General features: G+C 52.5%; 1 protein-coding gene and 1 long non-coding RNA gene across 2 annotated transcripts in view; one reads left to right on the top strand and one right to left on the bottom strand.

Moving 5' to 3' along the window:
• The window catches only part of spdya (speedy/RINGO cell cycle regulator family member A), a 53847-nt gene that overhangs the window by 20006 nt on the left and 8532 nt on the right, over positions 1-25309 (bottom strand). Inside the window, exon 3 of the mRNA XM_072500127.1 lies at positions 19617-19788. Coding sequence (XP_072356228.1) covers positions 19617-19788 — 172 coding nt within the window. The remainder of the gene's footprint in view (positions 1-19616; positions 19789-25309) is intronic.
• The window catches only part of LOC140411098 (uncharacterized), a 38160-nt gene that overhangs the window by 5956 nt on the left and 6895 nt on the right, over positions 1-25309 (top strand). The window lies entirely within an intron of this gene.

Genomic DNA, 25309 nt, shown 5'->3' on the forward strand with positions numbered 1-25309 from the left:
GTGCAGCTTAAATGCTGCTTGACCTTGTTATCGGGGGGCTGGCAAGCGTAGTCCCGGCAAATCAGCTGGTGAGCCTTCATTTGCGGCGAGAAGCCCATGAAGCCTCGTTAAGTGGACCAATTAACGTTGCCAGCCTCGCTGAGCCGAGCGCCCGGAACCTCGCGGTAATTCCCACTCGTTACCACACTAGAAATTTTTACGGAGAATCGCGCCCTCTGCTTTTTATAAGTGCACTGCTTGTTCTGCCTAAATAATAGATTCTGGCGATTTTCCAACAACTGATGTTAGGCTAACTGTCCAGTAGTTCACTTGTTTTCTCTCTCCCTCCATTCTGGAATACTTTTGGTGTAATATTTGCCAATTTCCAATTTAATAGGACTGTTTTTGAATCCAAGGAATTTTGGAAAATCATAACCAGCACATTCACTATAATCTGCATCTATTTATTTAACATCACTAGGATGCAGGCCATCGGGTCCTATGGATTTGTTGGATTTAGTCCCTTAAGTTTCTCCAATATTTTTTTCTTTGCTGATATTAATATCCTCACCATTCTTAGCCCCCCAAGTTAATTTCTGGTCTGAAACTTGTGTCTTCTCCTACGAAGACAGACACAAAATATTTGTTCAATATCTCTGCTATTTCCACATTCCGATGAGCCTCTCAGTGTCATTCTCCCGCCTTCTCGTAATCCTGCAGATTGTTTCTTTTCAAATAACCATCAAATTCCTTCTTGAATTCCTTGATTTAGCCTGCCTCCTGCTGTTGTTTTTTTTGCAAAATTTTAAGAAGGTATACGCTGAGCAGCTGAGGAAGAGAAAGGGAAGAGGCAGCCAAATCAACTCCCTTCTGGCCGGGCTACCCAGGATTGGCTCAGTTTACTGTGCCACCAATGAACACAATGACAATTCCCTATTCACCAACAGTCTCACACCTTACCTTAGTTCTGTTACTGACCATACACAATGCCATACGCAAAAACTGTCATGCTAAAATTAAAATCAACACCAAACAAAGATCCCAATCCAACTTCATCAAACTATTGAATATTTCATACAAAATTCAACTAATTACCGTTGTGCATTCTCTTAGTGCCTGGCTTACATGGGCTTTGACTGTCCTTGAGCTCCTAGTAAGAAGTCTTACAACAACAGGTTAAAGTCCAACAGTTTTGTTTGGAATCACTAGCTTTCGGAGGGCAGCTCCTTCATATGGTGAAGGCAACCATGATGGCAGCCGTCAGAGATTCCACTGCAGCACCCATATACTGAGTAGTTTCTTCTGGTGCTGTGATGAAAGCTGAAATATCTGTTACCAGGTGCTGGTTGGATTCACAAGTGTAATGGAGTTGGCCATTGTTCCACTCAGGAAAGGAAGGTCTCCAAGATCTGCACAAAGCCCTGAGCAAAGTTTTTGTTAGATTGCTCCATGCTCCTTGACAGTGACTGCAGCCTTTCTGGTAGACCTGCCAATGCACCAAGCATTTCATTATGCGTGCTCATCACCATTTTTCTGTTCAACTACCACATTCATGTCCTCATCTGATTCCTCTGCAGCAGAACTAAACGACAACCCTGCCCTGTTGTAAGCTGGCACTTTTGCTACCCTTTCCCTCTATGGTGGTTGCAGTCCACTCATGTCTGACTTCTCAGATCCTGTGGCCGATTTTGAGCCCGCACTAGCCGTGCGCGGGATCGGTAACGCAGGCGGAGAATCCCGTGAGAATGGGGAAACACGGGAAAGGCTATGTCCAGAGCATGTGTCTAGTTTTACAATGAAGAAGTCACACGGCCCCCCCCCAACCTCCCCACTGATGCTCTGCCTGGTGGGGGGCTAGCAGCCTCGCCAAGTAAAGCCCCCGGCATTACCTGCAGATACGGATGGAGAATTGCCGGGCCTGTGGCCGCACATGGCGACAAACTGCGGAGGCTGCGCCGTACAACATGGCGCCGGCCGCGCTCAGACCCGACCTACCAGATACTCCTCTCGCCACCCCCAGACCGCCCCCCACCAGTCTCCCAGCCCCTCCTGAAGCGCCCCACCCGGCTAGCGGAATGGCTCCCCCCCTCCCCGACTGTGGCAGCGCTGGACACAGTCCGCAGCAGCAAAACGAGGTCCCCGAAAACTGTGAGCACACGCAACCGACACTGTCGGGAAGTCGGCCCATCGGGACGGAGCATGGGGAGGGCCGCAGGTGACGTCCTGAGGCCATCCCAACGGCGTGTGCCGTACTCAGCGATTACACCGTTTTTGAGGGGGCAGAGTGCCGAAAAACAGCGTCGCTCCCGATTTCGGTGTAGCCAATCGCCGAACGCAATTTTGGTGTCGGCAATCGGAGAATCCTGCCCACGATCTCTCCGAAGAAATTGCGTTTCCTGATTTTCCCCGCCCATCGCAGGCAATGTCACGAGGTTGCCCACAAAGACCATGCACATCATTTGAATAGATTTCCAATTATTTAATTATTATTAACGAATCCGCCGCTTGATTCCCCGCTCAATAAATAGTATTAGCCACGCATTGCCGGCAACATCACCTATGTCTGAACATGGTTGGACCCCTCCAGCTGTACCTGACACCCTGTCCTGTAAATTCTGGCTCTGTGGCTGTATCTATTTTTTTAAATATAAATTTAGAGTACACAATTCATTTTTTCTAATTAAGGGGCAATTTAGCGTGACCAATTCACCTACCCTGTACATCTTTGGGTTGTGGGGGCAAAACCCACGCAAACACGGGGAGAGTGCAAACACACAAATTCCATACGGGCAGTGACCCAGAGCCGGGATCGAACCTCGGCGCCGTGAGGCAACAGTGCTAACCACTGCGCCACCGTGCTGCCACTGTGTCTGCACCTCTACCAATGATGGGATCATACTTTCCAGAATCGCAATACCTGTCTGGACGGCAGTTGTTCCCTGGGATCGAATAGCTCTCCGACCATCCTTTCCCTTGGGAATTTCTGCCTCCACTTGATGTGCTGCAGCATGTGTGACGTGCACACCAGGTGACCCAGGAGCCTCTTCACTAAAATGTCCAACCGAAGTGATAGTCTCTATGATGGTGGAGGATGCAGGTGACAGCAATGTCACAAAGTTGGTGTCCACCCCAGAGTGGTGCTCGGGGTGTGCTGGGGATGTGGTTGTGGGGCAGCGACCTCGGACGACCCAGCCTGATTTGCAAGGCAAAAGACATGGAGAGATCTTGGAAAGGGGTGGTCTGTGGGAGAGTGGTGACTCACTTGCTATCGGGACATCAGCATTGTATTGGGCTCTCACTTGCTGGAACCCGACCTCTGTGTCACCACTGCCTTTTCCTCGGCCTCGCCCACTAGATGCATTGCCCTCTCCTTGGCTGCGGTGTGGACCGCAGTTCAGGGAAGCCCCCTCCAATTTATTGGTGCTTGCGTCTCTTATGGGCCGCCCAATCCTAGGGGACACTGGGAGGCGGGTTCTACAATGGGTCTGTATTTGGTGGCGTGTGTGTGTGCAAGGCTCCTCGCCAAATAGGACAATACATGTGTTTGGTGGAGGGTGGGTTGTATGGGAGATGCAGGCAGGTGGGGTTTGTTGGCCTCTAGTAGATTTGGGGGGGGGGGGGGGGGGAGTGATGTGAGGAGTGAGGGATGGGTATGGTGCCAGGGGCACAATAATAATCTTTATTGTCACAAGAAGGCTTATATTAACTCTGTAATGAAGTTACTGTGAAAATCTCCTAGTCGCCACACTCCAGCGCCTGTTCGGGTACACAGAGGGAGAACTCAGAATGTCCAAATTACCAAACAGCACGTCTTTCGGGACTTGTGGGAGGAAACCGGAGCAGCCAGAGGAAACCCACACAGACAGTGACCAAGCCGGGAATCAAAGCTTACGACCCTGGCGCTGTGGAGCAACAGTGCTAACTGTCATGATATTTAGATCAGCATATCATGGTGCAATCAAACACACACTGATGGACATGCAGTAGGACCAACCAACACACACATTGCAGCCAATCACCAGCGAGAGCACAGGAACTAGAAAAACAGGGGACACTACAGTTCCCACTCATTCCAGCAGCAGCCGGCTCAGAGCACCGAGCTCAGAGCCTGCCACTCAGACATTCACCATGTGCTGAGTGCCTCATCCAGATAGTAATAGGACAGGGTCCACAGATTAGCTGGTACCCAAGTTAGCAGTGTGCTGTTATAGTTAAGTGGTTAATAAAATTGAGTTACACCATCTCCAGCCGTGTTGGATCGTTTGTACATCAGAACACCCAACACAACATGATACCAGAAGTGGATGCAAGCCAGCGCCTGTGAGACCTACCTGCAACGCATCAGCAATCCGCCGTCCTGCACCATGGAGAACATCAACCTGCCGCCGCCGTTCCGAATCGTCGGCAATCTCTGGGTCAATTGGAAACTGTTCAAACAGCGCTTCCAACTCTTCCTCGAGGCCACAGACAGGGAGAATGCATCCGACACCAGGAAGATTGCCCTTCTTCTCCCCACAGCGGGGCAACACGCCAGCCACATCTTTAACTCCCTTACATTTACGGACGGCGAGGACAAAACCAAATACAAGACGGTGCTCCTGAGGTTTGACGAACACTTCAGCGTTGAAGTAAACAAGAGCTTCGAGAGGTACCTGTTCCAGCAGCGCCTGCAAGGTAAGGACGAACCTTTCCAGTCTTACTTAACACACCTCCGCATCCTTGCGCAGTCCTGCGACTATGGGACCACCTCTGACTCCATGATACGCGACCAGATAGTTTTCGGAGTCATGCCGGACACCCTGCGCCAGCAGCTCCTTCGGGTCAAGCAACTCACCCTGGCGACTGCCGTCGAGACCTGCGTCCTGCATGAGAACGCCACCAGCCGGTTTCGAGGGCATGAGCACACTGCCCTACACGTACAAAGTCCGGCTTAAACAGGATGCCACCCCGGTAGTTCACGCACCTCGCAGGGTCCCAGCACCCCTCAAGGACCACCTCAAGCAGCAGCTGCAGAACCTTCAGGACCAAGGTCTGCTTTCCCAGGTAACGGAGCCGACTCCATGGGTCAGCTCCATGGTGTGCGTCAAGAAGCCTTCCGGGGAGCTCCGGATCTGTATAGACCCAAAAGACTTAAATCGCAACATAATGAGGGAACACTACCCCATACCCAAACGTGAGGAGATCACGTGCGAGATGGCTCAGGCAAAAATATTCACCAAGCGTGATGCCTCAAAGGGCTTCTGGCAGATTCAATTGGATCAGTCCAGCAGGAAGCTGTGCACTTTCAACACTCCATTTGGCAGATACTGCTACAATAGAATGCCATTTGGCTTCATATCGGTCTCTGAAGTGTTCCATCGCATCATGGAACAGATGATGGAGGGCATCGAAGGGGTGCGCTTCTATGTAGGCGACATCATTATTTGGTCCACCACACTACTGCAGGAGCACATCAGTCGCCTCCAGCGCTTCTTTAAACGGATACGGGACCAGGGCCTGCCTCTTAACTGAGCCAGATGCTCTTCTGGACAGACCAAGCTGAAGTTTCTGGGGGACCACATCTCCCAGTTGGGGGTGCGGCCGGATGCCGACAAGGTGGCAGCCCACAGACAAGAAGGCGGTGCTACGCTTTCTCGGAATGGTCAACTTCCTAGGGAGGTTCATTCCCTTTTTAAAAAATATATATTTATTCAACTTTTTCACCAGATTTTCAACAAACCCCCCCCCCCCCCAACAAAAAGAAACAAGAACAATCAAAAATTATACATTGGATTTCCCCCATATACAATAACCCCCGTGACATTTAAAAGCACCAATAGGGAAGCCCCCCCACCCACCCAAACGCCCCCCCAAAAGAACCACCCCCCCCCCCCCCCTGGGCTGCTGCTGCTGCTGATCGACCTCCTCCTAACGCTCCGCGAGATAGTCTAGGAACGGTTGCCACCGCCTGAGGAACCCCTGCACAGACCCTCGCAAGGCAAACTTTATCCTCTCCAGCTTGATGAACCCTGCCATGTCATTGATCCAAGCTTCCACACTAGGGGGCTTCGCACTTTTCTATAATACCAAAATCCTCTGCCAGGCTACCAGGGACGCAAAGGCCAGAATACCGGCCTCTTTCGCCTCCTGCACTCCCGGCTCGTCCGTTACCCCAAATAATGCCAACCCCCAGCTCGGCTTGACCCAGGCTTTCACCACCTTGGACATAGTCCTCGCAAAACCCCTCCAAAACCCATCCAGTGCTGGGCACGACCAGAACATATGGACGTGATTTCCCGGGCTTCCCGAGCACCTGCCACATCTGTCTTCCACCCCAAAGAACCTACACAACCTCGCCCCTGTCATATGCGCTCTGTGAGTAACTTTGAATTGTATTAGGCTGAGCCTGGCGCAAGAGGTGGAAGAATTAACCCTACGCAGGGCATCAGCCCACAGACCCTCATCTATCTCCTCCCCAAGCTCCTCCTCCCACTTGCCCTTTAACTCCTCCACCGAGGCCTCCTCCTCTTCCTTCAGCTCCTGGTAAATCGCCAAAACTTTGCCTTCTCCAATCCATACACCCGAAATCACCCTGTCCTGAATCTCCTGTGCCGGGAGCAGCGGGAATTCCCTCACCTGCCGCCTCACAAAAGCCCTTACTTGCATGTACCTGAAAGCGTTTCCCGGGGGTAACCCAAACTTCTCCTCCAGCGCCCCTAGGCTCGCAAACGTCCCATCGATGAACAGGTCCCCCATTCTTCTAATCCCTGCCCGATGCCAGCTCCAAAACCCCCCATCCATCCTTCCTGGGACGAACCGATGATTCTCCCTAATTGGGGACCAAACCGAGGCTACCACCTCGCCCCTGTGTTGCCTCCAGTGCCCCCAGATCTTCAACGTCGCCGCCACCACCGGACACGTGGTGTACCTTGTCGGCGAGAGCGGCAGCGGTGCCGTCGCCAGCGCCCTCAGGCTCGTGCACACACAGGACGCCATCTCTAGCCTCTTAAACTCCACCCCCTCTCCCTCTATTACCCACTTACGGATCATCGCCACATTGGCTGCCCAATAATAGCCGCACAGATTCGGCAGCGCCAGCCCCCCCTGTCCCGGCTACGCTCCAGAAACACTCTCTTCACCCTCGGAGTCTTATTCGCCCACACAAAACCCATGATGCTCCTACTTACCCGTTTGAAAAAGGCCTTGGGGATCATAATGGGAAGGCACTGGAACACAAAGAGAAACCTCGGGATGACCGTCATTTTGACCGACTGCACCCTACCCGCTAGAGAGAGTGGCAGCATATCCCATCTTTTAAAATCCTCCTCCATCTGCTCCACCAACCGCATCAAATTGAGCTTGTGCAGGGCCCCCCAACTCCTAGCTACTTGGATCCCTAGGTACCGAAAGCTCCTTTCCGCCCTCCTCAGCGGTAGCTCGTCTATCCCCCTTCTTTTGTCCCCTGAATGCACCACAAAGAGCTCGCTCTTCCCCACGTTGAGTTTATACCCCGAAAAGTCCCCAAACTCCCTTAGGATCCACATGACCTCCGCCATCCCCTCCACTGGATCTGCCACATACAGCAATCGTCAGCATACAACGACATCCGGTGTTCCTCTCCCCCCCGGACCAGTCCCCTCCATTTCCTGGATTCCCTTAGTGCCATGGCCAGAGGCTCAATTGCCAGTGCAAACAACAAGGGGGACAGGGGGCACCCCTGCCTCGTCCCCCGGTACAGCCGAAAGTACTCCGACCTCTGCCGATTTGTAGCCACTCGCCACCGGGGTTCTATATAGCAGCCTGACCCAGCTGATGAACCCCTCCCCGAACCCAAACCTCCGCAACACTTCCCAAAGATACTCCCACTCCACCCTGTCAAAGACCTTCTCCGCGTCCACAGCTGCCACTACCTCCGCTTCCCCCTCCACCGGGGGCATCATAATCACATTGAGGAGCCTCCGCACATTTGTATTTAATTGCCTACCCTTCACAAATCCCGTCTGGTCCTCATGGATCACCCCCGGGACACAGTCCTCAATTCTCGTAGCCAGCACCTTTGCCAGCAACTTAGCATCCACATTGAGGAGCGAGATCGGTCTATATGACCCACAGTGGATCCTTGTCCCGCTTCAGGATCAAAGAAATCAGCGCCCTAGACATTGTCGGGGGCAAGGTCCCCCCCTCCCTCACCTTATTGAAAGTCCTCACTGGCAACGGGCCCAGCAGGTCCACGTATTTCCTGTAGAATTCAACCGGGAACCCATCCGGCCCCGGGGCCTTCCCCGCCTGCATGCTCCCCAATCCTTTAACCAGCTCCTCCAGCCCAATCGGCGCCCCGAAACCAGCCACCTCAAGAACAAACAAAGGACAAAGAAATGTACAGCACAGGAACAGGCCCTTCGGCCCTCAAAGCCCGTGCCGACCATGCTGCCCGACTGAACTACAATCTTCTACACTTCCTGGGTCCGTATCCCTCTATTCCCATCCTGTTCATGTATTTGTCAAGATGCCCCTTAAATGTCACTATCGTCCCTGCTTCCACCACCACCTCCTCCGGTAGCGAGTTCCAGGCACCCACTACCCTCGGTGTAAAAAACTTGCCTCATACATCTACTCTAAACCTTGCCCCTCTCACCTTAAACCTATGCCCCCTAGTAATTGACCCCTCTACCCTGGGGAAAAGCCTCTGACTATCCACTCTGTCTATGCCCCTCATAATTTTGTAGACCTCTATCAGGTCGCCCCTCAACCTCCGTCATTCCAGTGAGAACAAACCGAGTTTATTCAACCGCTCCTCATAGCTAATGCCCTCCATACCAGGCAACATTCTGGTAAATCTCTTCTGCACCCTCTCTAAAGCCTCCACATCCTTCTGGTAGTGTGGCGACCAGAATTGAACACTATACTCCAAGTGTGGCCTAACTAAGATTCTATACAGCTGCAACATGACTTGCCAATTCTTATACTCAATGCCCCGGCCAATGAAGGCAAGCATGCCGTATGCATTCTTGACTACCTTCTCCACCTGTGTTGCCCCTTTCAGTGACCTGTGGACCTGTACTCCTAGATCTCTCTGACTTTCAATACTCTTGAGGGTTCTACCATTCACTGTATAATTCCCTACCTGCATTAGACCTTCCAAAATGCATTACCTCACATTTGTCCGGATTAAACTCCATCTGCCATCTCTCCGCCCAAGTCTCCAAACAATCTAAATCCTGCTGTATCCTCTGACAGTCCTCATTGCTATCCGCAATTCCACTAACCTTTGTGTCGTCTGCAAACTTACTAATCAGACCAGTTACATTTTCCTCCAAATCATTTATATATACTACAAACAGCAAAGGTCCCAGCACTGATCCCTGCGGAACGCCGCTGGTCACAGCCCTCCAATTAGAAAAGCATCCTTCCATTGCTACTCTCTGCCTTCTATGACCTAGCCAGTTCTGTATCCACCTTGCCAGCTCACCCCTGATCCCGTGTGACTTCACCTTTTGTACTAGTCTACCATGAGGGACCTTGTCAAAGGCCTTACTGAAGTCCATATAGACAACATCCACTGCCCTACCAGCATCAATCATCTTTGTGACCTCCTCGAAAAACTCTATCAAGTTAGTGAGACACGACCTCCCCTTCACAAAACCATGCTGCCTCTCACTAATACGTCCATTTGTTCCCAAATGGGAGTAGATTCTGTCTCGAAGAATTCTCTCCAGTAATTTCCCTACCACTGAAGTAAGGCTCACCGGCCTGTAGTTCCCTGGATTATCCTTGCTACCCTTCTTAAACAGAGGAACAACATTGGCTATTCTCCAGTCCTCCGGGACATCACCTGAAGACAGTAAGGATCCAAAGATTTCTGTCAAGGCCTCAGCAATTTCCTCTCCAGCCTCCTTCAGTATTCTGGGGTAGATCCCATCAGGCCCTGGGGACTTATCTACCTTAATATTTTTTAAGACGCCCAACACCGCGTCTTTTTGGATCTCAATGTGACCCAGGCTATCTACACACCCGTCTCCAGACTCAACATCTACCAATTTCTTCTCTTTGGTGAATACTGATGCAAAGTATTCATTTTGTACCTCGCCCATTTCCTCTGGCTCCACACATAGATTCCCTTGCCTATTCTTCAGTGGGCCAACCCTTTCCCTGGCTACCCTCTTGCTTTTTATGTACGTGTAAAAAGCCTTGGGATTTTCCTTAACCCTATTTGCCAATGACTTTTCATGACTCCTTCTAGCCCTCCTAACTCCTTGCTTAAGTTCCTTCCTACTTTCCTTATATTCCACACAGGCTTCATCTGTTCACAGCCTTTTAGCTCTGACAAATGCCTCCTTTTTCTTTTTGACAAGGCCTACTATATCTCTCGTTGTCTAAGGTTCCCGAAAATTGCCGTATTTATCCTTCTTCCTCACAGGAACATGCCGGTCCTGAATTTCTTTCAACTGACACTTGAAAGCCTCCCACACGTCAGATGTTGATTTGCCCTCAAACATCCGCCCCCAATCTAGGTTCTTCAGTTCCCGCCTAATATTGTTATAATTAGCCTTTCCCCAATTTAGCACATTCACCCTAGGACCACTCTTATCCTTGTCCACCAGCACTTTAAAACTTACTGAATTGTGGTCACTGTTCCCGAAATGCTCCCCTCCTGAAACTTCTACCACCTGGCCGGGCTCATTCCCCAATACCAGGTCCAGTACCGTCCCTTCCCTAGTTGGACTGTCTACATATTGTTTTAAGAAGCCCTCCTGGATGCTCCTTCCAAACTCTGCCCGTCTAAGCCCCTGGCACTAAGTGAGACCCAGTCAATATTGGGGAAGTTGAAGTCTCCCATCACCACAACCCTGTTGTCTTTACTCTTTTCCAAAATCTGTCTACCTATCTGCTCCTCTATCTTCTGCTGGCAGTTGGGAGGCCTGTAGTAAATCCCCAACATTGTGACTGCACCCTTCTTATTCCTGATCTCTACCCATATAGCCTCTGAGGTGTCCTCCCGTTGTACAGCTGTGATATCCTCCCTAACCAGTAGCGCAACTCCGCCACCCCTTTTACATCCCCCTCTATCCCGCCTGAAACATCTAAATCCTGGAACGTTTAGCTGCCAATCCTGCCCTTCCCTCAACCAGGTCTCTGTAATGGCAACAACATCATAGTTCCAAGTACTAATCCAAGCTCTAAGTTCATTTGCCTTACCCGTAATACTTCTTGCATTAAAACATATGCACTCCTCCTCCACCCTCTGGAACCTCAGCTGATCTAAGAATCGTCGCATCCCCTCCTCCCCCACTGGGGGCTCAGACCTGTACAGATCCCCATGGAAGTCCCTAAATACCTTGTTTATTCTCACCGCACACCGCACTGTATTCCCCCCCTCTATCCTTAACTCCACCAATCTCCCTCGCTGCCTCCCTCTTACGAAGCTGGTGTGCCAGCATCCGACTCGCCTTCTCCCCATACTCATACGTCGCCCCCTGCGCTTTCCTCAACTGTCCCTCTGCTTTCCCTGTGGTCAACAGGTCGAACTCCGTCTGGAGGTTCCGTCGCTCCCTGAGTAGCCCCTCTTCGGGGGCCTCTGCATACCTCCTGTCCACCCTTAAAATCTCCCCACCAACCTCTCCCTCTCCCTCCCCTCTCTCTTCTCCCTGTGGGCCCTAATGGAGATTAGCTCTCCCCGACCACCGCCTTCAGCGCCTCCCAGACTACCCCCACCTGCACCTCCCCGTTGTCGTTGGCCTCCAAATATCTTTCAATGCACCCCCGCACCCGCCCGCACACCTCCTCATCCGCCAACAGTCCCACATCAAGGCGCCACAGCGGGCGCTGGTCCCTCTCCTCCCCCAACTCCAGCTCCACCCAATGCGGGGCGTGGTCCGAGATGGCTATGGCCGAATACTCCGTTCCCTCCACTTTCGGGATTAGCGCCCTACTGAAATTGAAAAAATCTATCTGGGAGTAGGCTCTATGGACGTGGGAAAAGAAGGAAAATTCCCTGGCCAACGGCCTGACAAACCTCCATGGGTCCACTCCCCCCATCTGGTCCATAAACCCCCTGAGCACCTTGGCCGCAGCCAGCCTCTTACCCGTCCTGGACCTAGAGCGGACCAGTGCTGGGTCCAGCACCGTGTTGAAGTCCCCCCCATATTATCAAGCTTCCTACCTCCAGATCCGGAATCCGACCCAGCATGCATTTCATAAATCCGGCATCATCCTAATTCGGGGCATATATGTTCACCAGTACCACCCGCACCCCTGCAACCTACCGCTCACCATCACATATCGACCTCCTCCATCCACTACAATATTCATTGCCTCAAACGACACCAGCTTCCCCACCAGTATTGCAACCCCTCTGTTCTTCGCATCCAGCCCTGAATGGAAGACCTGCCCTACCCATCCCTTTCTCAGCCTAACCTGATCTGCCACCTTCAAATGTGTCTCCTGGAGCATAACCACGTCTGCCTTCAGTCCCTTTAAGTGCGCGAACACCCGGGCCCTCTTGACCGGCCCGTTCGGCCCCTCACATTCCAAGTTATCAGCCGGATTGGGGGGCTACTCCCCCCCCCCCCCCCCCCGCCGACTAGCCATCTCCTTTTCTAGGCCAGCCACGTGCCCGCGCCTCCTGCACCCTCCAGGCGGCGGACCCCCGCCCCGACCACCTCTCCTACTTCCAGCTCCCCTTTGGCCAATGCAGCAGCAACCCAGTTCCCTCCCCCTCCCCCCGCTAGATCCACATCTAGCCATTTTGCTCCCCCCATAACACTCCCTAAGTCAGCTGACTCCTGCTAACCCCGGCCTCTCCCGACATTCCATCGACCCCCAGTGTGAGAATCCCCCCTCCCCTTGGCAGTCAGTGTGCGCTCCTCTCCAGCACCGCCCCCCCCCTCCCCCTCCCCCTCCCCCCCCCCCCCCCCGTCGTTCCCTAACGCGGGAAAAAGCCTGCGCTTTCCTGAGCCGGCCCCGCCCCCTCTGGCGCAGCTCCTTTTTGCGGCCTTACCCCAACTCCCCATCTCCGGGCCTCCACTCCCCCTCTTCCTCCGTGGGGGCCTGCCCCTCCAACACCGACTCCCACACTCTCCCACAGCCCCCACATCAAATCCATTCACCCATCCCCACCCAGCACTCAAACCAAAAGAACATTCCCCAAACGTAATAAACACAGTGAACACAGTAAACATCCCCCCACGACAAACCCTCAATTTGAGTCCAACTTTTCAGTCTGTATAAAGTTCCATGCCTCATCGGGCATTTCAAAATAGTGGTGCCGATCTTGGAACGTGACCCACAATCGCGCTGGCTGCAGCATCCCGAACTTCACCCCCTTCGATGGAGCACTGCCTTAGCCCGATTGAAACCAGCTCTCCTCTTAGCCACCTCCGCACTCCAGTCCTGGTAAATTCGGATCCCCGTGTTCTCCCACCTGCTGCTCCGCTCTTTTTTGGCCCAGCTCAGGACACACTCTCTATCCATAAAGCGGTGGAACCGCACCACTACAGCCCTTGGCGGCTCATTGGCTTTGGGTCTCCTTGCCAGGACCCGATGAGCCCCATCTAGCTCCAGGGAACTCGGGAAAGCTCCCGCGCCCATCAGCGAATTGAGCATCGTGCTCATATATGCCTCGGCATCGGGCCCCTCCACTCCTTCAGGGAGACCCAGAATCCGAATATTCTTCCTTCTCAACCTATTCTCCAGGTCCTCAAATTCTTCCGCCCACCCCTTGTGCAGCGCCTCGTACGCCTCCACCTTCACCGCCAGGCCCAAGATCTCATCCTCGTTCTCCAAGGCTTTTTGCTGCACCTCCCGGATCGCCGCCCCTTGGGCCTTCTGGGTCTCCACAAGCTTCTCAATCGCCGCCTTCATTGGTGCCAGCATTTCTGTCTTCAGCTCCTCAAAGCAGCATTTAAGAAATCTCCTGCTGCTCCTGCGACCACTGCGCCCATGCTGCTTGGTCTCCACCCGTCGCCATCTTGCTTTTCCTCCCTCGCACTTTTCACTGCCCCAAGATCACTTTTTTCACCGCTCCACTCCTGGTCCAATCCATATAATGTTAGGGAGACCTTGCTGTCACCTTCCCACACTGGAAGCCATCGAACAATTGCCGTTGGGGCCCCTCTGGTGAGCCCAAAAGTCCGTTCCCGTCGGGAGCTGCCGAACGTGCGACCTACCTAGGCATAGCCACAACCGGAAGTCCTCGGGAGGTTCATTCCCAACCTTGCTTCCCACACGACAGCTCTCCGGCACCTTGTCAGGAAGACAACTGAATTCCAGTGGCTTCCCACCCACCAGCGTGAATGGGAGGAGCTCAAGGTCAAGCTCACCACCGCCCCGGTACTGGCGTTTTTCGATCCTGCAAGGGAGACGAAAATCTCGACTGACACCAGCCAGTCCGGCATTGGGGCGGTCCTCCTGCAACAGGATGACGCCTCACCATGGGCCCCAGTCGCCTATGCGTCACGGGCCATGACCCCCACAGAGCAGCGCTATGCGCAGATTGAAAAAGAGTGTTGACTGGCGTTGACAAGTTCCACGACTATGTGTATGGCCTTCCCCAGTTCACCGTGGAGACTGACCATCGCCCGCTGGTTGGCATCATTCAAAAGGACCTCAACGATATGACCCCTCGCCTCCAGCGCATTCTACTCAAACTCTGGAGGTACGACTTTCAACTTGTCTACACCCCGGGTAAGGACTTCATCATAGCAGACACTCTGTCCAGGGCAGTCAACACACCGTCCGACCCTGAGGGGTTCGTTTGCCAAGTCGACGCACATGTAGCCTTCACTTCTGGCAATCTGCCGGCCACTGATGCACGCCTGGCCCACATTCGACGTGAGACTGCGGCCGACCCCCTTCTGCAACGTGTGATGCGCCACAAGACGGACGGGTGGCTCATGGGACAATGCCCACAGTTTTACAACGTTCGGGACGACTTGGCAGTCGTTGATGGTGTCCTCCTGAAGCTGGACCGCATCGTGATCCCACACAGCACGCACCGGCTTGTCTTAGAACAACTGCACGAAGGCCATCTCGGTGTTGAGAAGTGCCGGCGGAGGGCCCGAGAGGCTGTGTACTGGCCGGGAATAAGTGAGGACATTGCTAACACTGTGCTCAATTGCCCCACCTGTCAGCGGTTTCAGCCGGCACAACCCTGTGAGACCCTTCAGCCCCATGAGTTGGTCATGTCCCCCTGATCGAAGGTGGGCGTGGACCTGTTTCATGCGCTCGGCAGGGACTACATCATCATCATCGACTACTTTTCCGGCTATCCAGAGGTCATACGCCTGCACGATACCATGTCATCGGCTGTCATCCGGACCTGCAAAGAGACCTTTGCTCGCCACGGCATTCTGCTCACCGTGATGTCAGACAATGGCCCCTGCTTTGCGAGTCAGGAATGGTCTTCCTTCGCAGGTCATACAATTTCACACACGTGATGTCCAGACCTCTGCATCCTCAGTCGAATGGCAAAGCAGAAAAGGGCGTCCATATCGTTAAGAGGCTCCTCTGCAAGGCTGCTGAAGCAGGATCTGACTTCTGCCTCGCCTTGCTGACCTATCGCTCGGCCCCACTGTTCACGGGCCTATCGCCGGCCCAGTTGCTTATGGGTCGCAGCCTCAGGACCACTGTGCCACCCATTCACGTCCCAGGCCTCGGCCATGCTCTGGTACTTCGGCGGATGCAGCAACAGCGTGAGCAACAAAAGGCGACACATGATGCTCGGGCGACTGATCTTCCTGCCCTGGCGCCTGGAGATAATGTCCGCATACACCTTCCGGAGGGCGGCTGGGCGACAACCGCTGAGGTTCTCCGACAGATAGCTCCCCGCTCATTCCTGGTTCGTCTGCCTGATGGCTCTATTCGCCGCCGCAATCGGCGTGCCCTTCGTCTGGTTCTGCGCTCGCTACGTGATCCTGCGCCGGTGCCATGCCCTCCTGTTGTCCCTGCAATGGACTTTGTTGACCTTCTGGACACCCTGCATCCTCCTCACTCGACCGCCGCCCGGCCCGTTCCTCAGCCGGTGGATCCTGACCCACCTTTGAGGCGGTCAACCCAAATTCGTCGCCCACCTGAGAGACTTAATTTATGAACCTTTTCATATTGGACTCACTGACTTGTTCTGACATACTGTTTTTGACTTTTTGCCATACTGTTTAAGATTTTGTTACTGTTTGTTAATGACATTGGTTTCGTTCTTGGTGTAACATAGTTAGTTTCTGACCTGGCACCTTCCTGTGTATATAGTATAGCCACATGTACATATTGTTGTAAATATTGCACACACATGATTAGATGCACTCACCACACTTCTTTATTTATTATTATGTAGGCACCTAGGGTGCGATTCTCCGCTCCCGCGCCGGTTGGGAGAATCACCTGGGTCGCCAACTTTTCCCACGACGCCGGTCTGACGCCCTCCCGCGAGTCTCCTAAGCGGCGAGAACGGCCCCGTCGAGTTCCGCGCGGCGCAGGCCGGAGAATCGCCCGAGACACCCAAAATGGCGATTCTCCGGCACCCCTGCTATTCTCAGGCCCGGATGGGCCGAGCGGCTAGCCCAAAACGGCGGGTTCCCCCCGGCGCCGTCCACACCTGGTCGCTGCCGGCGGGAACAGCGCGTGAACGCTGGGCGGGGGAGGGGGGATCCTGCACCGGGGGGGGGGCCTCAAATGGGGTCTGGCCCACGATCGGTGCCCACCGATCGTCGTGCCATCCTCTCTGATGGAGGACCTCCTTTCTTCCGCAGCCCCGCAAGATCCGTCTGACATCTTCTTGCGGGGTGGACTCGGAGAGGACGGCAACCACGCATTCGCGGTTGACGCCAGTTATGCGGCGCTGGCCGTGTCATGTATGCGGCACCGCCTTTACGCGGCACCAAGGCCTGGCGCGCGTAAATGACGCGGCGCTGCTCCTAGCCCATTATCGGGCCCTGAATCGGTCGGGAAAGGGGCCGTTTCGCGCTGTCGTGAACCTCGACGGCGTTCACGACGGCGCAAACTCTGCCTCCATTTCGGAGAATCCCACCCATATTCTTTGCGAAAAGGGGGGATGTCATGATATTTAGATCAGCATATCATGGTACAATCAAACACTCACTGATGGACATGCGGTAGGACCAACCAACACACATACAATATCGCAGCCAATCACCAGTGAGAGCACACGCACTATAAAAACAGGGGACACTACAGTTCCCACTCATTCCAGCAGCAGCCGGCTCAGAGCACCGAGCTCAGAGCCTGCCACTCAAGACATTCACCATGTGCTGAGTGCCTCACCCAGATAGTAATAGGACAGGGTCCACAGATTAGCTGGTAATGCACGTACTCAAGTTAGCAGTGTGCTGTTATAGTTAAGTGGTTAATAAAATTGAGTTACACCATCTCCAGCCATGTTGGATCGTTTGTACATCAGAACACTCAACACGACACTAACCACTGTGCTTCCGTGCCGCCCGGGACGTCCAAGCGGTGGTGACTCACCCAAGCCGCCCTGAGGAGGTCATTCATCTGGGTTCCGGTCCTTCGAGTGAGGCTGGCAGCACTAACCGCCTTTGCCACTCCCTCCCAGGCGCTGTTGAGGATGGCTGGCTTGAGTCGGCACCCCATCCTGGGGAAGATGGTGTCCCTCCTTTCCTCCAAAGCGTACAGAATTCTATTTACCTCACATTCCCGAAAGCGGAGGGCCAAATCTTCTTTATGCCATCTTCTTGGCTGGCACAGAATGTGTGGTGAGTGGAGCGCTTATAAGCAGCTCCAGCTTGTCAGGCTCTTCTTAGCTAATTCCGGCCCCAGTACATCAGACATCAGCGGGAATGGGAATTGCTCTCAATTCATGTGGGCAGAATGCAAATCCATTTGCATGTCCTGAATTGCTGAGCGAATAGTGCCCCCAACAGAAACACGAATCGCACACTATTCAGTCCCGACAGGAACACTTGGTGCGCGATCGAATAGCCTCGTTGTGCCCGACTCGGTGACACAATGAAGTTGTTAAATCCAGCAACCTAGATCTCGCTCTCGCTGGACAAGACTCACATTATTTAAATATGTCGGTGCCTGATTCTCCCAAGGCCTGGAAATGAACACCTGTGCCTGGGAGACCTCGCCATGGCGCCGTTTAGCAATGGTCCACACAAATGAGGACCAAGCGTAACGACACCATAAGGGGTCACCCAGACCATTGGAGGTCCTCGAGTGGTCGAGCTCTGGGCAGGGTGGTACCCCCACCCTGGTACCCCCACTAGCACCTGGGCACCTTGCACTGTCAGCCTGGCACCTTGACAGTGCACCTGGAGTGCAAGGCTAGCACTGCCGGGATGCCTGGATGGCACTGCCAGGTGGGCAGGAGCCCTGTCAGGGTACAAGGCTAGCACTGCTAGGTGCCAGGCCGGCACTGCCAAGGTGCCAGGTTGCCCATGCCAGGGATTGGGCTTGAGGGTGCCCTGCCCTGAAAAGTGGGGGTGAGGGGGGGCTCGAGGACCCTCTAAGAGGGAAGTTGGGACAATGGAGGAAATGAGGTTCCGACCGAGGCCAGAAAAAACAAGAGTTTACGTTTGATAGCGGGGTCGTTCTCGGTTCTGCAGGCACTGAGAAAGACCCTGCTATATGCACCCAAAAAGGGACTCTTTTTTTGGGCTTAAATCCCAAACAGAATCCAGCCTAATAGCATTTGAAACCAAATGTTTACCTCAGCCATACTTTATGTGGAGGAGTAAGAGGCATTGAACAGAGGTTTATTGTAGGGAGATATCTCTTGACAATCTTGTCAATCCATCACTACCTGAGGTCTTCAAGCAGGTCACCACCTTGTGTGAAACTCTAGTTAGACCACCCCTGGGGTAGTGTGTTCACTTCTGGGCACGGCACACACGCAAGGATATACAGGTCTTCTAAGGAGTTTAGTACAGATGCACCAGAATGGTACCATGGCAGCACGGTAGCACAGTGGGTAGCACTGGGGTTTCACAGCACCAGGGTCCCAGGTTCAATTCCCGGGTGGGTCACTGTCTGTGCAGAGTCTGCACGTTCTCCCCATGTCTGCGTGGGTTTCCTCAGGGTGCTCCGGTTTCCTCACGCTAGTTCCGAAAGACGGGCTGTTAGGTAATTTGGAAATTCTAAATTCTCCCTCTGTGTACCCAAACAGGCGCTGGAATGTGGCGACTAGGGGCTTTTCACAGTAACCCTACTTGTGACAATAAAGATTATTATTATTATAAAATGGTTAGATTAAGAGGACAAGCTGAATAGATTACGTTTGCATTCCCTTGAGGAGAGAGGATTGTAAGATTATCTAACTGAGGTATTTGGATCTTTCGAAGCTCCTTCACACCAAGCTTAGGGGAAATCTGGAGTTTGCTCCCACAAAAAGTATATCAATTCAAAAATGACATAAGAATTTTGTTATCAGGGAAGGGTATTAAGGAATACTGAACCAAGGTGGAGAAATAGAGTTCAATTACATATCATCCATGATCTAACTGAATGGATAAACAAATTGACAGATTTAATGTCCTACTGTTTTCTGGTTTTCAACTGCGATGTAGGGCATTTTCTGAGCAAGCAGAAAGAATATCCCAACTCAAGTTAGATTATGAGTGTGGCTGTGCAAAAGGCTAATGCTTATACTGAAGTGATGAATATTAATATGTGCTCATTCTTACCTCCTCACAACAGCGTTTGCTCACAGCTGCCCTATAACTGATTTTGGCCCATAGCTGATCTCTTTGCTTTAAGAAATCTGGAAATAATTTCTTCCATTTCTTTCCAAGAGCCCATGGAAAAATTTCATACTTGTATTCCTCTTCATCCTCTTCCATGGTATTAGCCAAGTATCTAACAAACAAGGGCAAAAACATTTTCAAATATGTGTTTTAGTATTTGCACATTTTATTGCTTCTTCCCTTTCCTTCCAGTTAAATTTTGTCTTATATTATTTTCTCCATCACTGGAATTACAGTACAAGACAGAATGTGCTGATTACAGCTAAAATTAATTCCCCCACATGAAAAGTCTGATGAAAGCAGAGTCGTTACTCGTAAAATATAAAGCAAAACTGAAATGATCAACTATCAGGTTTACTTCATGACTTTCCTTGATTAAGGTTAGGTTTTAGAATCATAGAATCCCTAAAGTACAGAAGGAGGCCATTCTACCCATCAAGCCTGCACCGATCCACCGAAGGAGCACCCCACCCAGGCCCATGCCCTATCACCATAACCCCACCCAATCTTTTCTCTTGGACATGAAAGGGACAATTTAGCATGGCAATCCACCTAACTTGCACAACTTTGGACTGCGGGAGGAAACCGAAGCACCCGGAGAAAACCCACACAGACACCGGGAGAACGTACAAACTCCACACAGACTGTCACTGGAGGTTGGAATTGAACCCGGGTCCCTGGCGCTGTGAGGCAGCAATTCTAACCACTGTGCCACCGAGCCGCCCAACCTTTTGGTTAGAAAAGACTATTCGTGTTCTCAGCAGAATAAATTCTTTGTCTGTTTTGTAAAATAAATTTAGGCTACCCAATTCTTTTTTTTCCAATTAATGGGCAACTTAGCCTGGCAAATTCACCTACCTTGCACATCTTTTTCGGTTGTGGAGGTGAGACCAAGAAGACATGGGGAGAACATGCAAACTCCACATGGACAGTGACCAGGGGCCGGGATCGAACCCGGACCCTCGTCGCCCCAAGGCAGCAATGTTTTTTTAAAAATATATATTTTATTCAAGATATTTTGGCCAACATAACAATACGTAGTGTTTCTTTTACACAACAATAAAGCAATATAAATAACAGTGGCCAGTTTTAAACAAATAAATAAGTAATATATAAACAAAACTAAATGGCAACTGCCTTGTCCAGAATAAATACTCTCCAAAAATACAATCCAACAAACAATTACTTATAACAAATACCTATACATATACAATAACATCCCTGAGAGTCCGTCCGATTCCTCCCCCCCCCCCCCCCCTCCCCCCCCCGCCCCCCCCTGGGTTGCTGCTGTTGTCTACTTCTTTTCCATTCCCTCTATCTTTCTGTGAGGTAATCGACGAACGGTTGCCACCGCCTGGTGAACCCCTGAGCCGAACCCCTTAACACGAACTTAATCCGTTCTAACTTTATAAACCCTGCCATGTCGTTTATCCAGGTCTCCACACCCGGGGGTTTGGCTTCCTTCCACATTAACAATATCCTGCGCCGGGCTACTAGGGACGCAAAGGCCAACACGTCAGCCTCTCTCGCCTCCTGCACTCCCAGCTCTTCTGCAACCCCAAATATAGCCAACCCCCAGCTTGGTTCGACCCGGACCCCCACCACCTTCAAAAGCACCTTTGCCACCTCCACCCAGAACCCCTGTAGTGCCGGGCATGACCAGAACATGTGGGTGTGATTCGCTGGGCCTCTCGAGCATCTCGCACACCTATCCTCTACCCCAAAAAATTTACTAAGCCGTGTCCAGTCATATGCGCCCTATGTAACACCTTAAATTGTATCAGGCTTAGCCTGGCACACGAGGACGATGAGTTTACCCTACGTAGGGCATCAGCCCACAGTCCCTCTTCAATCTCCTCCCCCAGTTCTTCTTCCCATTTCCCTTTCAGCTCATCTACCATGATCTCCCCCTTGTCCCTCATTTCCCTGTATATGTCCAACACCTTACCATCCCCCACCCATGTCTCTGAGATCACTCTATCCTGCACTTCCTGCGTCGAGAGCTGCGGGAATTCCCTCACCTGTTGCCTCGCAAAAGCCCTCAGTTGCATGTACCAAAATGCATTCCCTTGGGGCAACCCATATTTTTCCGTCAGAGCTCCCAGACTCGCAAACGTCCCATCTACAAACAGATCTCTCAGTTGTACTACCCCAGCTCTTTGCCATGCTCCAAATCCCCCATCCATTCTCCCCGGAACGAACCTATGATTGTTTCTTATCGGGGACCGCACCGAAGCTCCCGTCCTTCCCCTATGCCGTCTCCACTGCCCCCAAATTTTCAATGTAGCCACCACCACCGGGCTTGTGGTGTATTTCTTTGGTGAGAACGGCAATGGTGCCGTCACCATTGCTTGTAGGCTAGTCCCCCTGCAGGACGCCCTCTCCAATCTCTTCCACGCCGCTCCCTCCCCTTCTCCCATCCACTTACACACCATTGAAACATTGGCAGCCCAGTAGTACTCACTTAGGCTCGGTAGAGCCAGCCCCCCCCTGTGCCTACTACGCTGCAAGAATCCCCTCCTCACTCTCGGGGTCTTCCCAGCCCACACAAAACTCATAATACTCTTCTCGATTCTTTTGAAAAAAGCCTTCGTGATCACCACCGGGAGGCACTGAAACACAAAAAGGAATTTCGGGAGGACCACCATTTTAACCGCCTGCACCCTACCCGCCAATGACAGGGACACCATGTCCCATCTCTTAAAGTCCTCCTCCATCTGTTCCACCAACCGCGTTAAATTAAGCCTGTGTAATGTACCCCAATTCTTGGCTATCTGGATCCCCAAGTACCGGAAGTCCCTTGTTACCTTCCTCAACGGTAAATCCTCTATCTCTCTGCTCTGCTCCCCTGGATGCACCACAAACAACTCACTTTTCCCCATGTTCAGTTTATACCCTGAAAAATCCCCAAACTCCCCAAATATCCGCATTATCTCTGGCATCCCCTCCGCTGGGTCCGCCACATATAGCAACAAATCATCCGCATACAGAGATACCCGGTGTTCTTCTCCCCCCCTGAGTACTCCCCTCCACTTCCTGGAACCCCTCAATGCTATGGCCAGGGGTTCAATCACCAGTGCAAACAATAACGGGGACAGAGGACATCCCTGCCTCGTCCCTCTATGGAGCCGAAAATAGTCAGACCCCCGTCCATTCGTGACCACGCTCGCCATCGGGGCCCTATACAGCAACTGTACCCACCTGATATACCCATCCCCAAAGCCAAATCGCCTCAGCACCTCCCACAAATAATCCCACTCCACTTTTTCAAATGCTTTCTCGGCATCCATCACCACCACTATCTCCGCTTCCCCCTCTGGTGTGGGCATCATCATTACCCCTAGCAGCCTCCGTATATTTGTATTCAGCTGTCTCCCCTTCACAAACCCAGTTTGGTCCTCATGAACCACCCCCGGGACACAATCCTCTATCCTCATTGCCATTACCTTGGCCAGAATCTTAGCATCCACATTCAGGAGGGAAATGGGCCTGTAGGACCCGCATTGCAGCGGGTCTTTTTCCTTCTTTAGGAGGAGCGATATCGTTGCCTCTGACATAGTCGGGGGCAGCTGCCCCCTTTCCCTCGCCTCATTAAAGGTTCTCATCAGTAGCGGGGCCAGCAAGTGCATATATTTCTTACAGAATTCAACTGGGAATCCGTCTGGTCCCAGGCCTTCCCCGCCTGCATGCTCCCAATCCCTTTCACTACTTCCTCCGTCTCAATCTGTGCTCCCAGTCCCACCCTCTCCTGCTCCTCCACCTTAGGAAATTCCAGCTGATCCAGAAAGCACATCATTCTCTCCTTCCCATCCGGGGGCTGAGCTTCATATAATCTTTCGTAAAATGCCTTGAACACTCCATTCACTCTCTCCGCTCCCCGCTCCATCTCTCCCTCCTCATCTCTCACCCCCCCTATCTCCCTCGCTGCTCCCCTTTTCCTCAGTTGGTGGGCCAGCAACACGCTCGCCTTCTCCCCGTATTCGTACTGTACACCCTGTGCCTTCCTCCATTGTGCTTCTGCATTACCCGTAGTCAACAAGTCAAATTCTACATGTAGCCTTTGCCTTTCCCTGTACAGTCCCTCCTCCGGTGCCTCCGCATATTGTCTGTCCACCCTCAGAAGTTCATTCAACAACCGCTCCCTTTCCCTACCCTCCTGCTTTCCTTTATGTGCCCTAATTGATATCAACTCCCCTCTAACCACTGCCTTCAGCGCCTCCCAGACCACTCCCACCTGTATCTCCCCATTATCATTGAGTTCCAAGTACCTTTCAATACACCCCCTCACCCTTAAACACACCCCCTCATCTGCCAATAATCCCATGTCCATTCTCCAGGGTGGACGCTGTTGTTTTTCTTCCCCTATCTCCAGGTCCACCCAATGTGGAGCATGATCCGAAATGGCTATAGCCGTGTACTCCGTCCCCGTCACCTTTGGGATCAGTGCCCTTCCCAAAACAAAAAAAATCTATTTGTGAATAAACTTTGTGGACATAGGAGAAAAACGAAAACTCCTTACTCCTAGGTCTACTAAATCTCCAGGGGTCTACTCCTCCCATCTGCTCCATAAAGTCCTTAAGCACCCTAGCTGCAGCCGGCCTCCTTCCGGTCCTGAACCTCGATCTGTCCAGCCCTGGGTCCAGCACCGTATTAAAATCTCCACCCATTACCAACTTCTCCACTTCTAGGTCCGGGATTCGTCCTAACATACGCCTCATAAAGTTGGCATCATCCCAGTTTGGGGCATACACGTTCACTAATACCACCGCCTCCCCTTGCAATTTGCCACTCACCATCACGTATCTGCCCCCACTATCCGCCACTATAGTCTTTGCCTCAAACATTACCCGCTTCCCCACTAGTATGGCCACCCCCGTTTTTTGCGTCTAGCCCCGAATGAAACACCTGCCCCACCCATCCTTTGCGTAGTCTGACCTGGTCTATCAGCTTCAGATGTGTCTCCTGAAGCATAACCACATCTGCCTTAAGTTTCTTTAGGTGTGCGAGTACCCGTGCCCTCTTAATCGGCCCGTTCAGCCCTCTCACATTCCACGTGATCAACCGGGTTGGGGGGCTCTTTACCCCCCCCCCCTTGACGACTAGCCATCTCCTTTTTCAATCCAGCTCCTCACCCGGTTCCCACGTAGCCGTATCTCCCCCAAGGCGCCCCCCGCCCCGACCACCCCCCCCATACCAGCTCCCCCTTCTCCCCAGCAGCAGCAACCCAGTTAACCCCCCCCGCTCGATCCCAAACTAGCGTAATTGCACCCCCCATGTTGCTCCCAGAAGTCAGCAAACTCTGGCCGACCTCGGCTTCCCCCGTGACCTCGGCTCACACTGTGCGAGGCCCCCTCCTTCCTGCTTCCCTGTTCCTGCCGTGATTACCATAGCGCGGGAACAAAGCCCGCCGTTCCCTTTTGGCCCCGCCCCCAATGGCCGGCGCCCCCAGCTCCTCATCCTCCCTCCCCCACGACATGGGGAAGAGAGAAAAGTTACAGGGTCGCAGGATTAACAACTTGGGAAGTCATCTCTTCCCCCTTTTCCCCCCCTTCATCACACATATTCACCCCCCCACTTTGTCCCAAATGTTCTTTTTCTGGCCCGCTCACTCCAGTTTCTCCTCGACAATAAAT

The sequence above is a fragment of the Scyliorhinus torazame genome, chromosome 4, assembly GCF_047496885.1.
Source record: "Scyliorhinus torazame isolate Kashiwa2021f chromosome 4, sScyTor2.1, whole genome shotgun sequence".
Lineage (NCBI taxonomy): Eukaryota > Metazoa > Chordata > Chondrichthyes > Carcharhiniformes > Scyliorhinidae > Scyliorhinus > Scyliorhinus torazame.